Source organism: Vombatus ursinus, unplaced genomic scaffold (genome assembly GCF_900497805.2).
Source record: "Vombatus ursinus unplaced genomic scaffold, bare-nosed wombat genome assembly UNPS02014779.1, whole genome shotgun sequence".
Taxonomy (NCBI): Eukaryota; Metazoa; Chordata; class Mammalia; order Diprotodontia; family Vombatidae; genus Vombatus; species Vombatus ursinus.
In genome coordinates this window covers 13,007,710-13,025,363 of record NW_020954557.1, presented here as the reverse complement: position 1 = coordinate 13,025,363, position 17,654 = coordinate 13,007,710, and the positions used below count along the sequence as shown (strand labels likewise).

Below are 17,654 nucleotides of genomic sequence, written 5' to 3'. Positions count from 1 at the left end.
ATAGCCGCGGGTCAAGGGTAAAGTTGCGTCATTTCCTGGGGGTACGGAGGGATTTATTTTACCGGAGTCCTGCGGTGTAGAAAACCCCAGAAAGATCTCCTATTTCCCCTTCCCGTGGGCGGGTCTGAGTAGCGGCCTGAAGAACGAATAGCACTTCGCGTAGCGGCCTTCGCTCCCCGACGCATCAAGGTCTTGGGCAAGAGAGGGGCGGGGGCGCGCCTGCGCGGCGGCTAGTGTCCCTCTTAGGACGTTCACGTGTTTCGCGGACGGGTCTGCGAGTCTACCGGAGCCCAGGGAGGGACGGAAGGAGCGGACTGAGCCAGAGCGACAGCTGCGGGGCACTGCGGGAGCCATGGTGAGTCCGGCCCTCGCGGCTTCCTAGAAATACGGCAGTCACGGCCCTCCCGAAGCCTTCCGTCCTCCCCCTTTCCCGGGGCAGGGCCCCCAGGGCAGGTCGGCGGCCTGGCCGGCCGACTGGCCGTTGACAGTTATTTGAACCATAAGTAGGCAGGTCCTTTTACTGATGCAATCACCATCATCTTAATAATGATTTGGGATGTCCTGGGAAGTCTTAGTGCATCTTTAAGCCACGAAAGCTGTAAACTGCACCAAGACATTGGGGAGGATGTGTAACAGTATATAGCACGTATATAGCGCTCTAAGCTTTGCAAAGCGCTGTACTTAGGTACTCTCATTTGAGCCTCAACAACCCTGGGAGATAGATGATCTTGTTTTACAGGCGAGGAACCTGAGGCAGAGAGAAAAATAAAGCGATTTAGGAAATTTAGCTTGGTTTGGGGAGCCCCTGGCTCAGGGAGCATGTGGAGGCCGCCCCCGCTTTCATTCCCTCCTTGCTGAGAGGGCTGGGGGGCAAGGGGGCGACTTTCTTCATTCTGCGAGTCTAGTGCTCCCGGCACCGCACACGTGCCCGGGCGGCCGGAGGCGGGCCCCGCTGGATCCGGCCCGAGTCTGCGGCAGTGGCAGCCCGCAGCGCCCAGGTCTGGCGGGGGGCGAGGCGGGATGGGGTGCAGGTTGTACCCCTAGAGCGCCCCCACTCTTCCCCTATCAGGCTGGAGAGAAATGAAAGGCTTTGACCTTGCGTAAACTAGAGGTCGAACTGGGGTAGCCATTCTGACCTGCGATGGGGGGGGAGAACAGCGTGCTCTCGGTCAAATGAATCAAACTTGATTAGAGAACACTTCCACCCCCCCCCCCCCCCCCCCCCCCGGTAATCGGGTGCTTTGGAATGGGGAAATTTGGGCTGAAATTTTGACTCTTTTGATTGCATTCAAAGAGAAATGACCTGGGGTTTTTGTTATTTTTTTAAAGAAAAAAATCTCAAATTTCTCTCTCAACAGGCAGGGCAGGCTTTTAGAAAGTTTCTTCCCCTCCTTGACCGAGTTTTGGTTGAAAGGAGTGCAGCTGAGACTGTTACCAAAGGAGGTATTATGCTTCCAGAAAAATCTCAAGGAAAAGTATTACAGGCAACGGTAGTAGCTGTTGGATCAGGATCTAAAGGAAAGGTAAATCCAAACTATTGGTTTAACTACCATGAGAGAAGTAGCCTAACTTAATTTAATATATAATGATCAAACATAGTAAATAGACAGCTAGTTCAGGTATTAATTACTTAGCCCTTTGTGTTCCTATCTTCCTCAGTTCATCCAAATAAATTACCATAAAAAATCTTAACAGACTGAGTAGAGTTTCCTTTAAATGACGAGGAGATATGTAGATTGTCACTGCATAGGAAATAGCCCAGAAGGTTGTGGTTATAGTGTTTCTCTCATTTCTGATCTTGATAAAAATTAGGTATCCAGTTCTTTTTCACTTGATCCTGTGAATCTGTGAATAGACTCCCTTAGTTCCTTGCTCCTTCAAGACTCAGCTCAAATCTCCTCATCTGGAAGAGGCCTTTCTCAGTCTCTTCACCGGTACCTTCAGTACTCAGTTTCTGCTAACATAGTTCTTCTTGGTACAATTTTTGTATGTTCTCTCCCCCATTAAAGACTGGGCTCCTTGAGGTCAAGGGACTGGGGGTTTGCCTCCATATTCTCATTGCTCAGCACATAATATACTCTTAATAAATACTTGTTGACTGACATTTTATTGGAGAACCACAACTCTTCCAGTAAAATTGTCATTACTTATGTTTATACTACACCCGTATTTCAAAGGTAGCATATTTTTACACAGCATACACTAATAAAAATGATTAAATAGTATAAAAGAGTGATGGGAATTTTTCCATCATTATAGAAAGATGGACCAGATAACTATTATCCCCTACTTAGAGATAAATAAATTGAATTGAGGTTCATAGAGGTTGTGGTTTGCACTTGAATTATAGCTAGTGAGACTGCAGGTGTCCTGAGGAAGAACTCCACTATGCCATGTGACCTGCATTTTAATTACGATTTTTGTGTTAGTTTATTATTCCAAGCTGTCTTTAGAGGGAAATCTAGTTTTTTTGTTTTTTGGTTAGAAAGAGTTAATTTTTATAAGTTTATACTCAAAAGAGTGTAGTAAAGTCCAAATGGTCTAAGTTTTGAAACATCATTGAATCTCAGATTTTAGGGCTATTTGGAGACTTATAGGAAAGGAACACACATTTTTTTAAGTACTTACTACGTGTCTGGCACTGTTAAGTACCTTACAAATATTACTCATTTGATCCTCACAACAACCTTGGGAGGGTAAATCCTGTTATTAAACACATTTTACATTTGAAAAAAGGCAGAAAAAGGTTAAGTGATTTATCCAGGGTATACAACAAGTATCTGAGGTTGGATATGAACTTAGGTCTTCCTGACTCCAAGAACTAGACTACTATCTAAATTAATCATGTAATTGAACCCCTTTATTTTATACATGGGAAAACAGATTCAGAGAAGTTTATTTGTCCAAGATTCCAGATAGAACCTGATTACAAAAAGAAAGTGCTGGCAAGCTTTTCAGAAGGCCAGAGGGCTAGTGTTTCACAACCTTATTGTTCCCTACTGAAATCTATTTTATAATCTTGCTTTCTGTTTTATCAGAAGATAGCACCCTTAATTTCCTTCTCCTTTGTTCCCTTAACCTTATTTCAGGCTATTATAGCTAAATAAGAAAAGTAGTGAATTCAGCCCATTGCCTATCTTTTATTGGTATTCTATTTTACATAAAATAGGTTCCTTAAGTTTGAAGAAGAATGCAGATTAAAATTGTCACCAGAATTTTTAACTGTTCTTAAGCTCTTGAGTTCTGTTATAGAAAGAAGAGAATTGTGGTCAGGGTACTTCAGAGAAGCCTGAGTAGGTTTGTTTAACTTAATGTTTAACTTGTGGTATAAAGTTCATTGAGAGCTTCTGAAATTTAAATGTTTTTGTGTGACTAAAGTGCATAGTTCTCATGTTAAAGATAAATCCTTTGGCTTTTAGGTTTAAAGAACTAGTTTTGAAAGCACAGATCTTGTAAAATTAAAATATGCTAGCCACAAAAGTATCTTCATATATTGATTTAATAACTTTAATGCAAGAGTTGGGCAAATAAGATGTATTTACTAACTTTTTTCTTTTTTTCCGTTTTGTAGAGTGGAGAAATTCAACCAGTTAGTGTGAAAGTTGGAGATAAAGTTCTTCTTCCAGAATATGGTGGAACCAAAGTTGTTATAGAAGACAAGGTTTGTTTAATATAACTTTAAATGATTTAAGTAGTTGTTACTAGCAGAATTAACTAACATATGCCTTTTTTTTTTATTTGCAGGACTATTTCTTATTTAGAGATAGTGACATTCTGGGGAAATATGTGGATTGAAATCACTAATGAAATGGCGTCATGAAAGTTACCCATTCCACTGAAGTTCTGAAATCTTTTGTTTCATCATGTAAATAATTTCCAGGTCTCTTGTTTTATAATAAATGAGTATCTTGTGTCTCTAAAATCCAATTTTTCTTCATCAATATGAACATTTCCAAATAAAAAAATGTAAAAACGGATAGTTAACTGTATTTCACGTGTTAGTTCTCTGAAATGTTATTTTAATCTCATACTTCTGTAGAGTAAGACTTAAAAGACTTAAAGATTAGGGTTTTGCCTTTAGCTTTGTTATAATTGTATTTGATTAAAAACAAGAATAAACAGTAACATTCCTCTTAGTGTGATTATGTAAATCAAGTCTTATATAGCAACATTTTAACTTTCTAAAAATCGCAAGTTTACATTGTTGAAATAGGATCTACTTAAGTAGTAGATCTTTACTGCTAACTTATTTTTACTGAGCAAAGTAGTTTTCATCTCAAAAGGTTTTAGTTAGGAAAAGCAAACTTCCTAGGTAGATTTACTTTCAGAAAATTATCTAGGGGCAGCTAGGTGGCGCAGTGGATAGAGCACCGGCCCTGGAGTCAGGAGGACCTGAGTTCAAATGTGACCTTAGACCAAACACTGACACTAGCTGTGTGACCCTGGGCAAGTCACTTAACCCCAATTGCCTTTAAAAAAAGAAAGAAAGAAAAGGAAAATTATCTGCTAAGATTTGATAATTTAAATTTTTGGTGAACTGAGTGCAATTATTTCAGTCTCTTAGGAGTAATTCTATAGTTCTAACATACTGAAACTATCATTAGATTGTTTAAATAAATAAATGGGGGGAGGGGCAACTAAATGGTGTAGTGGATAGAACACTGGGACTGGACACCTGAGTTCAAATCCTTGCTCAGACACTAGCTTGGTGACCCAGGGTAGGTCATTTAATCCCTGCCTTGGTCTCCTCATCTAAGATAAGGATGACAAAGGTACTTCACAAGGCTGTAAGGAATGTTAGAGATAACAAATGAGGTTCTTTGCAAACCATCAAGTACCATGTAAATGTTAACTGCTATTATTCTGTGTGCTTAACTACCAAGGATAGTGGTGTAACCAACAGGAAAATTATTTCTTGGTAAGGTGGTATTTAGTGGGGCTAAAATGGGCCACGTTATGCACTGCTCTGGTAGTGTCATTTTGCATAATTATTGGGTTAGCATACTAGACATTCTGTCCTGTTCATGGAAGTTGATATAATAAGGTGTTTGCTTATGGTAGTGGTAAGGAATTTTTGCTGAGAAGCACATCTAACCAATGCCAGCCAAGTGTGAGATGACTAAATGGGACTGGAATGCCGTCCTTGACCCTGTGAATAAAAATGATCTGGATCAGCTGCATTCCAATAAGAAGGAGGGCAGTTTAGAGAATTTAATAAGAGTTTCCTTGGTGTCAATAAAAAATGATTTCATTTGAAATCCTCAATTTCAGAACTTCCATGATAGTATGTTAACTCTTTCCTTACTAAGGTCCTTGTAAGTATTAAAACATGAATGCATGTGTTTCCATCCAAAAGTGCAAGGGGCTCATTTTTATAACTCATTTCTCAACTTGAATTCATAGGCCCATTAGTTATTCCCTCTCATTTTCTAAACTTTTTAGGTCTAATGGTAACTTAGTCACATAATTCTATCCAGATCTTAAAAATCTGGTTTCAGACACTTAAGTTTTTCATTAGCTAGGCAAGAGAAGATAGTCATAGAGGTTTGATATCTTTTATTCTGTTTTGTTTTTGGTTTTTTTTGGTACTTAATGATGAGAAGAAAGTTCCACAAGTTGCTTGAGTAGAGCAGATTAGGCAAAATTTAACACAGGACTGTTTGACAGATGAGGTAACCCTTAGTTCTAGAACAGTGTGCTGGTATTTTCATTTTATCTGAAAAGAAGGAAGAAAAAAAATTGGATAAAAAATTATTTAAAGGGTCATTTCAATTGTAGTAAATAGGTTTTCCACTTAAAACATTTGTGCATACAAGCTTTCATTAAATTATTTTAAGTCTTGTTAATACCTTGCATTTAAGTGCCTCTAAAGAGGTATAAGTATTTAAATGTGATTCATCTTATTTTTAAAAACTTGAATAGAGAACAAGCAATCTTATCTATTTCCTCATTTGCATTCTTAACCTCTCCATAGCCTTTGAAACTATTGATAACCTTCTCCTTGATACTCTATTCTATCTAGGTTTTGGAGGCGTCACTCTCCTAGTTCTCCTACCTTTTTTAACTACTCAGTCTCTGCTGGATCCTCATCCAGATCATATGTTCTAATTATGTGTGGTCCACAGGGTTCTGTCCTGGACCTTCTCTTCTCCCTCTGTACTACTTAACCTAGTGATCTCACCAGCTCCCATGGATTTCATTACCGTCTCTATACTTAAGATTCTTAAATTTAACTATCCCTGTTCATCCTATCTGCTGACCTCCAATCTCATATCTCCAACTGCCTTTCAGACATCTAAAACTAGATGTTCAGTAGACATCATAATTCATGTTCAAAACCTAACTCATCTTTCCCTCTAAGTCTTCCCCTGCTTCTACATTTCCTATTACTGTTGAAGGCAACACCATCTTTCTATTTCTAGTTCCTCAGGTTCTATACCTAGGTGTCATTTTTAGCTCTTCACTGTCACCCTCTCCCCTCATCGTATTTACCAAGGCCTATCAATTTCACCTTTGCATCATCTCTTGAATATGCCCCCTTCTTTCTGTTACGCCGCCAGCACAGTGTAGGTCCTCATCACTTCATGGTCATCCTGCCTTGAGTCTCTCCGCTTCAATCCATCCTCTATTCAGCCACCAAAGTGATTTTCCTAAAGTTGCAGTCCAGCTGCTCCCTATTGCCTCCAGGATTAAATAAAATCCTCTGGTATTCAAAGCCCTTCATAACCTACCCACTTTCTACCTTTTCAAGTCTTCTTATACCTTACTCTGCCACATACTCTTTGATCCGGTAACGCTGGCCTACTGGCTGTTCCACAAACAAGACACTTCATTTCTCTGCTCTGGGCATTTTCTCTGGCTATCTCACATGCCTGGAATACTCTCATTTCCACCTTCCAGTTTTCCTGGCTTCCTTTAAGTCTCAACTAAAATCCCATCTTCTACAGAAAGCTTTTCCTAACCTCTTTTAATTCTAGTGCCTTCTGTTTTTATATCATTTCCTATCTATCCTGTATGTAGTTTGTATACATTTCTTTGCTGCTTGTCTTTTCCATTAGATTGTGAGCTCCTTGAGGGCAAGACTATCTTTTGCCTCTTTTTGTGTATTCACCTCTTAGCATGGTGTCTGACACTTAATAACTATTTACTAAATTTTACAGGTGGAAAAGGCATAAAAAAATTATCTGCCACAAATAATCTGGAAGATTAATTTTAAGTAAACTTGAGATACAAGTATTAGAGTATAGAGCAGTGAAAGTTTTTTAAAATGGGGCAAAGTGTTGTTTGACATATATAATGTGCTTTTTTTTTTTAAAGCTATTGCTGGAGAGATTGATTCTGTGATTTATTCTGTAATTAGTGTAGGAGGACCATAGTGGAGCCTAGGAGCAAGTCACTACTATACATGGCCTGCTGAACAGGTTTTAGTACTAGAAGTGATGGAAATTTCTCCTATTTCTTGACTTTGTCTCCCTTGTAGCCTCCAATTTTATCTATGCACTTAGAACAGAACCAGGGCAACCGTGGCTATGACCAACTTACCTATATTCATTAGAAATTGGGGGTATGACAAATCATTTCTTAAGAGTGTTGTCTTCTAGCCTCGTAGAATAGCAAAAATAAAGGGAAAACTTGTCAAGCAATTTCTCATTTATTTCATTAGGTTTTAAGGGAGTTTTGATGTAATCTTTGCCTATAGGAAAATCTACTCATAGAGAGCATTGCTCAGCCTGCTTTATTTGGTAGATAACAGGATGGTTCAGAACATCATGTAGCATGTTGCAATGTTATAAAACCTTGAGCACCAGCTATGAAATAAAATTTATGTTAGTGATTATGGGACTTTTGATTTAATGCAAGAAATGCAGTGAGAGCACCAAACTGCTTAGGAATGAGTTTAATCTGATATTGATGACATATAATGAAATCATTTGTAGGACAGAGCTAATTAAATAAATTTTAGTTTAATTTTGTAATATATTACTAATTTTAATAACTTTATACATATTATCTCTACCCCTCTCCTTCCTGTTGTTTTTTTTTTCTTTAGCAAATATTTTGCCCCCAAACCAGTAGAGTGCAGGACACCACTGACCTTAGAATTGTGAAGCCTGGGTTTGTGAACCATGGGCAAGTCCTTGATCTTGCTAAGCCTATTTCCTCATCTAAGATGTAGATATTATTTGTACTAGAGCCAGGAAAACAATATACGCAATGACTATAGCAATGTGAATGGAAAAATACCTACAAAATGATTGAAAATGAATGTTGTGAAATTATAAAGAATAAGCTGGGCCTCAAAGAACAGAGTTGTGAATAAACGCCCTCCCCCCATCTTCAGATGTAAGACATCTCTAAGTGTGAGACATTGCAAAAGACTGCAGATTTTTTTTAAAGGATTGGTTTTACTGAATTATTTTTTTCTTTTCTGTTTCTTTTTTTAAAAAATTCTTAATTATATGGGATGACTCTGGCAGGAGGATGGGGAAAATCTAAGCTATGTAAAAACAAAAGATACCAAAATCTACTTTTAAAATATTTGCTATGCCTCCTTCTAGGTAAATATGAGGCAGATGCTTTGTAAAACATATAAAGTGAATAATAATTTTGATTATTTCCTTTTAGGACTGAAATATGTGGTTTCATTCATATAGAAATGATAAAAGGACACCCTCTATCATTATGCAATGTGTTAGAGGTAGAATTTTGGGGGACTTTCTGATTCAAAATAGCTCATTATGATCCAGAGAGGTTAGATTGTTTGCCCCAAGGTTACACAATGAACAGAGCTAAGATTAGAACCTAATTCTACTAACTTCCACCCTAGTGTCTTCATTTGTTACTTTGTTAACAAATGGAAGGCTCTCCCAATCTACTGCTATCTTATAACTTACCACCAATTCAAGAAATTTCCCTAGGATGGATGGGGGTAGAATATATGGATAAGAACAGAACAGAGAATTCTTTCACTGAATTTGGTTTTGTCCTCAACAAGGATTCTAAATAGGATATGCAAAGGATATAAATTATTCTCCCCCCCAGAATTGGAAGTTGACTGTATGAAATACTGTTCCAAATCATTAATAAAAAATGTAAATTAAAACACTTAAGGTTTCACCCCACATCCAGCAAATTGGCAAAGATAACAAAAGACTCAACTGGTTAATGTTGGAAAAAACTGTAGGAACATAGGTACGGTTGATGGAGCTAGAAACTGATCCAACCATTCTAGAAAACAAGTTGGAATCAGGTGAGCCAAGTCACTAAACTATTTATATCTAGCAATCCCATTTCCAGATATATACCCCAAACCAGTGAGGGATAGAAATGAAAGTCTCCTATATACCAAAATATTTTGAAGTCGTGGTAGTAAACAACAACAACCCTAGAAACTAGTTGCCAATAGATTAGGGGATGGCTGCACAAACTGTAGTATGTAAAAGGTAATGGAACAACAAATCTGAAGAATTCAAAGAAACATGGGAAGACATGAATTGATTTGAGAGGGGGAAAAAGTAAGTAGAATCAGGAAAGTATATCTACAATAATGTCAACAAAAGGAACACTGGATTTGGAGTCAGAAGATCTGGATTCAAATCTCTCTGCTACTCACTATATGTGTGACCCTGGACAAGTTACTTCATTCCTCTGGGAGGACTATTTTCTTATTTATAAAATGAAAAGATTGGACCAGATCACTTAGATCCCTTCCAGTTTAGGAGTTTCTTTGAGGCATTTCCTGATCTCCCTCCAAGCTATGGTTCCACCCCTCTTCACCTCCTCCACCAATTACCTTGTATTCATTTAGATTGGGTTTTTTTGGACAATATTTGTGATTTCATTGGTATAAAGAATTCCTGCTGAGGAAACTCCTTTTTTTTTTTTTGAAGGAAACTCTTACTAATATAGAACAGCACCTACTCTACCACTGGTAGTTCTACATAAGAATTACCTAAGGCAATGAGACAGGGATTGGAGTAGGGATGATAAACAATTGTTTACTGGATAAAAAGATAATACAAAAGCTTCTCAGTGACCAATACCTCTAAAAAATAAGCTCAGAAAGAGAGAACAAAAAGTAGGGGATCTAGTTCAACTCAGATATTAGACCTACGAAAATCCAAGAGAAAGAAGCAAAAAAAAAAAAAAAAAAAAGGTTAGGGGATTTGGGAAAGACTAACATTGAATTCCAGCTAATGCTATTCTCTAGTATTATAATAACTCACTTTTATATAGCACTTTAAAGTGCACAATGTTCTGCCCTCACAACAATCCTGGGAGGCAGATAGTTGGAGTATTGTTATTCCCACTTTTTAGATAATAAATCTGAAGATTTCAAAGAAACATGGGAAGATACAATTGATATAAACAGAACCAGGAAAATATACACATCAACTATAACAATGTCAACAAAAGAACATTAAAGTGAAGTAGAATTCTGTAATTATAATGCCTCATCTTTATCCCAGAGATGACAAATATGGATATTGAGGTCAGATTTAGGAGAGCAGTTGGAGTATGAAAGAATTCACTTAGATGTTCTCTTTAGCCATCGAGAGCTTTTATTTACATGAAAAGCACAGAGACCTTTTTTGTAGCCACGGGGCTGAGTAAAAGGTACTGATATTTTGGGGGAGGGGCTTATATAGGCTTATATAGACAAAGCTATACAGCCTATAGATTTTTAGGGTCTTATGATGGTTAAAGATTAAGGACAGATGGGGGGACACAGGTTAAAGATTAAGGACGGGGAACACAGGATAAGGGAGACAAAAGCAATTCTTTTGGTACAAGTTGAGAAGTTTTATGGTATTTTAAGATAAGAGGACAAGGACTTTAGGATGCTCTCAAGTTACAGGATGAGCTACAGAATGAGCTCCCCCTCAGGAGGGACCTCACAAAGTACTGGAAAAGCAACCCTTTATATTCTTTTTAATCCCTAGGGCACTGTTTGTATCCACATCATAGATACACCTAAATAATTGAAGAAATAGTCATTGTTCTTGGGTAGGTCATATTAATGTAATAAAAAGGGCAATTCTGTCTAAATTACTTTATTCAGGGCCATACCAACCAAATTGCCAAAGGATTACTTCATAGAGCTAGAAAAAAAAGTAAGGAAATTCCTCAGAACGAAAGATCAAGAATCAAGAGAAATGATGGGGAAAAAAGTGGGAAAGAAGTGGGGGTAGTATCATATCTCAAACTATAATGCAAAACAATAGTCACCAAAACTATTTGGTACTGGTTAAAAATTAGTTTTATCAATGGAATTCATTAGGTACACTTCTGACATTCAAATGAAACTGTCCTCTTTAAAGTTACCAATGATTTTTAATTACTAAATCTAATAGCCTTTTTTCCCTCAATTTTCATCCTTATTATCATCTCTTCCGTCTTTAACACTGTTGATCACCTTCTTGTGAATACTTCCTCTAGATTTTCATGACATTGCTCTCTCCAGGTTCTCCCATCTCTCCAACAGCTCCTCAATCTCCTTTGCTGGTTCTTCATCCATATTACCCCCTCTAATCCTAAGGCTCTGTTTTGACCCTTCTTTTCTTTCCCTACTATACTATCTTCTGGTGATCTTATCAGCTGCCCTGGGTTTAATTATCATCTTGATGGCAGATGATTTCCAATTTTATATATCCAGCCTTAATCTCTTTGAGTTCCCTGACTTCTAGTCTTGAATCAGTAATCGCCTATTAGACATATTGAATTGGATATTCCATTGACATCTCAAATTCAACAGAATTTGAAACAGAACTCATTTTCTTCCCCTCACAAACCCTCACCTCTTCCAAAATTTCCTATAATTTTTGAGGACAGCTCCATTTTCCCAGTCACCCAGATTTACAACCTTGGTATCACTTCAATTCCTCTCTCTAACTCACTCCACGTAGCCAATTTGTTACCAAGTCTTGACTGCATTGTTCATCTTCCCTTCACTCCACTCATACAGCCACCATCCTGGCGTAAGCTTTCAACATCGCACAGCTGGACTTTCATAATAGCCTTTTGTTTTGCCTCTTCCTACTCCAATCTATGCCCCACCTTGTTGCCAAAGTGATTTTCCTAAAGCACAGGTCTGAGACCTTTATCTTGCTATTCAATAAATTCCAGTGGCTTCCTATCACCCCCAGGATCAAACAAAATCCTCTGTTTAATATTTAAAATCTTTTACTACCTGACCCCCTCCTACACTTTCTATCTTACACTACACCTCTTTCTACTCATTCTACAGTGAAGTGACATTGACACTTCTGTTCTTTGAACAAGACAGACACTACATCTCAACTCCTTGGTTTTTCAGTGGAAGTTCCCCATGCCTGGAATGCTCTCTCCTCACCTCTGGCTTTTTATCTCCTTGGCTTCTATCAAGACTCAGATCAAGTATCACCTTTTATAGTAGGCCTTTTCTGGTCATCAACCCTCATCCTTCCCCTCCTCCCAACTGCTAGTAGCTTCATTCTTAGATTTTCTTTCATTTTACACTGTATATATCTTGTATGTAGTTATTTGAATATTGTCTCCCCTATTAGAATTCGACTCCTTGAGGATAGGAACCATGTTTTATATCCCCGATGCTTAGCACAGTACTTTGTACATAGTAAGTATTTAATAAATTCTTGTTGACTAACACCATGCAGAGAAGCAAACACCATGGCCTAGTATTTGACATACCCAAAGGCCTCAGCCCCAGAGTAAAAAAATCACTATTTGACAAAAATTGCCAGGCAAATTGGAATGTAGTTTACTAGGAATGAGGTATAGACTAATATCTCACATATATCAAGGTGAGCTCCAAATTCATTAATTGAACATAGTAAGTGATACATAAACAAACTAGAGAAACAAAGAAGAAATTACCTTTTAGATCTATGGATAGAGAAAGAGTTCAGGACCAAACAAAGGATATACATACAGGGTCTCAAAAGATAAAACAAACAATTCTGTTTACATAAAATTGTAAAAATGTATACAAACAAAACCAAATATAGCTAAAATTAGAAGAGAAACAGGCAATAAAGAAAAACAATATTTGCAATAAATTTCTTTGATAAAGGTCTCATTTCCAGGATATATAAGGAACTGATTTAAATTTTTAACAAGTCATTTCCCAGCTGATAAATAGTCAAAAGATATGAAAAGACATTTCAAAAGAAAAATATCCAAGCTAATAACATTCATGTGAAAAATGCTTCAGATCACAAATAGCCAGACAAATGATGATGAGGATGATGATGATAACTAACATTTATGCATATTAAAGCAATTCTGAGGCTTTACCTTATACCTTATACCAACCCTTACATATATCAGTTTGGCAAAGTTGACAAAAATAAGGAAAATGACATGTTAGAGGGACTACAGGCCACTGTCAGCATGCAATGTGTCAGAGGCAGGATGTGTGGGGACTTCCTGATGTAAGCTTTCCTTTTTTTCTCGGTGTCCTCCTACTGTTCCTATCCGACCACATTTCTTTTGGGCTGGTTGTTCCTCCCACTCTTTGGGCCTTCTCCCTGAAGCTCAGTTTTTTGGGCCTTCTCTCAGCTGGGCAAAACATTTCCTACAGCTATGTGCTTCTGTGGCAAGATGCAATTGTTGATGAAGAGATAGAGGAGAGAAAAGTCTCCTCTTCCACCTTGCTGTATGCTGGAAGAGACTCAGGTGAAAAGCAGAATGATTCCCGAGAGCAGAGGGTTTTCTCCGTAGTTGATTCTTGTCTCAATAACCAGAGAGCTGGCTAGCTTGTTTTTTGGTTTTTTTTTTCCTCAACTAAAATGTAAACAAAAAATTTTAACATTTGTTTGTTTAAAATTTTGAATTCCAAATTCTCTCTTATCTCTCCTTGCCCATCCTTGAGAAGGCAAGCAATTTGGTATAGATGTAGTCATTTCAATATTAACCATGTTGCAAAAGAAAATGCAGACCAAAAAACCCCAAGAATAATAAAGTTTAAAAAAAATATGTTTCAATCTGTATTCAGATGCCATCAGTTCTTTCTCTGGAGATAGACAGCATTTTCCACCATAAGTCCTCTTAGCTTGCTTTTTAAAAATATTAGCCTAGGGGGTTTTAGCTGATCCTTTCAGCCAATCACTAAGGTTTCCTGTGTGGTGTGTCTTCATCCAGAGATAAAGGTCCTATAATTCTCTCAAATTGATTAAGGAATTTCTTCACATCTACAAATACAGTATGTAATAGTAAGAAGTTCTGCTGGGCCAAGGGAACTAGAGAGCTGTATTTTTCCTTCTTCACTAAGGGATTATTTTTGGCTTTAGACCAAGTTCAGTCCTAGGGGAGTCTGATCATTTAAAAGAAGGGTCAAGCTTTTTCTCATACTTTGGCTCTTTACATCCCTACCCTGGAACCCTGGAAGTCATTACTTAAAGATCAGATATTAGGCTCATATCTAGGGTCTCTCCAAAAAGCAGAGTAGAAGGGTACTCATGTATGCCATAAATTAGGCATAGGACAGTTATTTTTCCTGTACACATAAGAAATGCTAAAAATCCACAGAGTCATCACAGTGAATATTGACCAAGACACAGCAACTTATAATTATTGTTATGCTTGCCCAGGCATCTGAGACAAACTTCAAAACAAGTAGTAATTTGTGTGACTGTAGAGCATTTCATTTGCATTGTCCAAAGAATTCTCTTAAGGTTTATGTCTTATGACAAGCCAGGCAAGAGATTGGGCTCATCCTCTGGCTGGTGGTTGTCTTCCTCTCCAAGAGCTGTTGTAATGGATGAAGAGAGGATACCTAGCACATTGATTGAGGACCCAGGATCTTCAAACCTCTTGCATTTACAAGGTTCCTTCAAGGCTGTAAATGTCCATTTAAGTATTACTATGTGATCACTTATAATCAGGCAAAGAAACAGAAGAAAGAGCAGCTAGGGCTCTGAGATCCAGTTTCAGGCTTACCCAGGTAAGACATATGCTCTAGCTGCCGTGCAGTCTTGGAAACATTGTGACTGGGTGGCAAGGGAAGGGCAGTCCCTTCCCCCACATCGAGTGGGAGAGTTATTCACTACACACCTTAGGTATTCAAAGCAAAATAGTAAATGTTGCTGTTTTTGTTCAGTCATTTTCAGTCATGTCTGACTCTTTGTGCTATTTGGGGTTTCCTTGGCAAAGATACTGGAGTGGTTTACCTTTTCCTTGTCCAGCTCATTTTAGATAGTAAACAGAAAACATTTTTTTTTCCTTTTTAGCTGATGTAGCATCCTGTCCCTCTGCCACTCTCATAGGGAAAAGATCAAAGGACCATCCAAACTGCTGTTGCATCAGGCACCAATTTATTCAGCATTGGGCCAAATGTATCTGTGAAATATCTGAAATTTTCCAAGACAGCTCTAGAATATTGTACATGAGATGGTCCTTGTTGGTCCATTCTCACACATACTCCATGGGTTGCTATCTCCAAAACAAGTAACTGCTCAAAGTCTGAAAGGTAGATATCTTTTAAAATCTGTGAACAAACTACTCAATGTGGCCATTCAGGGTCTGAAGTGACCAGCCCTTACATACAGTTTTACCATATGCCTAAGAATTACTTTATTACAAAAGAACCTTTAAGGTAGAGTTTTACTCTGCAAAATGAAATGTTCTTTCATAGTCAACAAACAATAAACACAGTAGGATCTTTTTATTCTCTACATCTTCCAGTCAATTGATAAAGATATCCACTGTGGAATATTGCTTACAAAAGGCTGCCTGTTCCCTTTTAAGACTCCCATTAAAGATGTCCTTAGCATATGTGTACATTATTTTTATAAAGATTTTATGTAGATGGAAAAATAGGCATATAGGTATGTGGTTATTGGGGTTTTCTCTATTTTGTGCTTTTTTTTTTATTTCAAAGTTTCTACTCAGCTTTCTTCAGTCTTTTCATCAGGAATACTTGAAAGTCCTCTATTTCCTTGTAAATAACTCCTCTTTCTAAACTCTGCAATCCAGCCAAACTGGCCTTCTTCCTATTTCTCACAAAAGACACTCAATCTTTTGTCTCTCTGCCTTTTCAATAGCCTTCCCATGTGCTTGGAATGCATTCCTCTCTTAACTCTGATTCAGAGTCCCTCTCTTCCTTTAAGCCCCATCCTCTCCACCAAACCTTTCTTGATCCCCACAACTGAGTGTCCCCAATCCAAAATGATTTATATTTAACTTAATATATATTTGTATTTACTCACTTTGTATTTATGCTATGTATATTATGTATGTGTGCATTGATATATATTTATAATATATATGTATATTTGTCTCTCTCATTAGAATATAAGCTCTGGATGAGAAGGGAGTTTTATTATTTGTATCCCCAGTGCCTGGCACATAATAAATACTTATTGATTAACAAACACCCTGGGAGAGTCAAAAGAATGAGAGATTAATTATTCATTCATAGACTAATTTTTGTTGTTTCAGTCGTGCCTGATACTTTGTAACCTAATTTGAGGTTTTCCTGGCAAAGATCCTGGAGTATTTTGCCATTTCTTTCTCCAGTTCATTTATTTTACAGATTAAGGAAATGGAGGCAAACAGGGCTAAGTGACTTGCCCTGGGTCACACAGCTAGTAAATGTCTAAGGCCAGATTTGAACTCAGGAAGATGAGTCTTCCTGATTCCAGATCTGGCATTCTATCCACTGCACCACCTAGGTGATCTCAGATTAATAGAATACTAGAGGGGACTTCAGTGGTCATCTAGTCCAACCTTTATCTGAACAGGAATTTCTTCTTCAATATCACACCCCAGGGATTTTGCAGTCTTGGATTGAAGAGGTCCAGGGAAAGGGAGTTCATTGTTTCTTGGGGCATTCTACTTGTAGATACTTCCCAGAGTTATTGTATAATGATATTAATAATACATAAATAAATATAAAAGATAAAATTTAGGAATTATTTGTAAAGTGCTTTGCAAACCATGCTAGCTATTATTTTTATATTATATTTATGTATATAACTTTCCCCACCTCTCCTATACAATAAACCATCTCCTGTAACAAAGACTACAAAAGAAAAGAAAAGCAGTTCAACACAACTAATCGTTGGAGTAAATAATCAATAAGACCCCAGATTAATCAATTCTTTAATAAACATTTATTAAGCACCTACTATGTGCCCACAAGGTGCTAAGTGCTGGGGATACAAAAAGGACACAAAAGACAGTCTCTGCCCTCAAGAAATTTATACTCTAAATGAAGAGCTTACAGATCTAATTGAATATTTGAATATGTATGTGTGTGTATACATATACAGGAAACACTGTATGAGAGAACTGTGATTTCATCAGTATGGAAAATCCTTCAACTATGGCAGATAGCAACTGTCTATACTTTATAGAGAGGAAAGGAGAAAGGAAGGGAAAAACCATTTAATAAGTGCTTATTATGTGCCAGGCACTGTGCTAAGTACTTTAGAAGTATTATCTTGTTTGATCCTGAAATCAAGAGATGATGATGCTGATGATGATGAGAGTTGACTGAGTTTCAGAGATATTGAATGATTAATCCATGGTCATATAGGTCCCAAGGGCAAGAGACAGGATTTGAACCTAGGTCTTGTAGACTCTGATGTCATTACTCCATCCATTGTGCTATGTTACCTCCTCAATATGCATTAGAAGAATATATTACAGATGAT

At 37.6% G+C, this 17,654-nt stretch overlaps 1 protein-coding gene across 1 annotated transcript in view; it reads left to right on the top strand.

The window, feature by feature from the left end:
- Positions 1-98: 98 nt before the first annotated feature.
- The window catches only part of LOC114045930 (MOB-like protein phocein), a 56,169-nt gene continuing 38,613 nt past the window's right edge, over positions 99-17,654 (top strand). The window contains exons 1-4 of the mRNA XM_027866140.1: positions 99-355; positions 1,359-1,523; positions 3,572-3,661; positions 3,745-3,989. Of these exons, the coding sequence (XP_027721941.1) occupies positions 353-355; positions 1,359-1,523; positions 3,572-3,661; positions 3,745-3,795 (309 nt within the window). The 5' untranslated portion in view covers positions 99-352 and the 3' untranslated portion in view covers positions 3,796-3,989. Of the gene's footprint in view, positions 356-1,358; positions 1,524-3,571; positions 3,662-3,744 lie in introns of the transcript that reaches the window.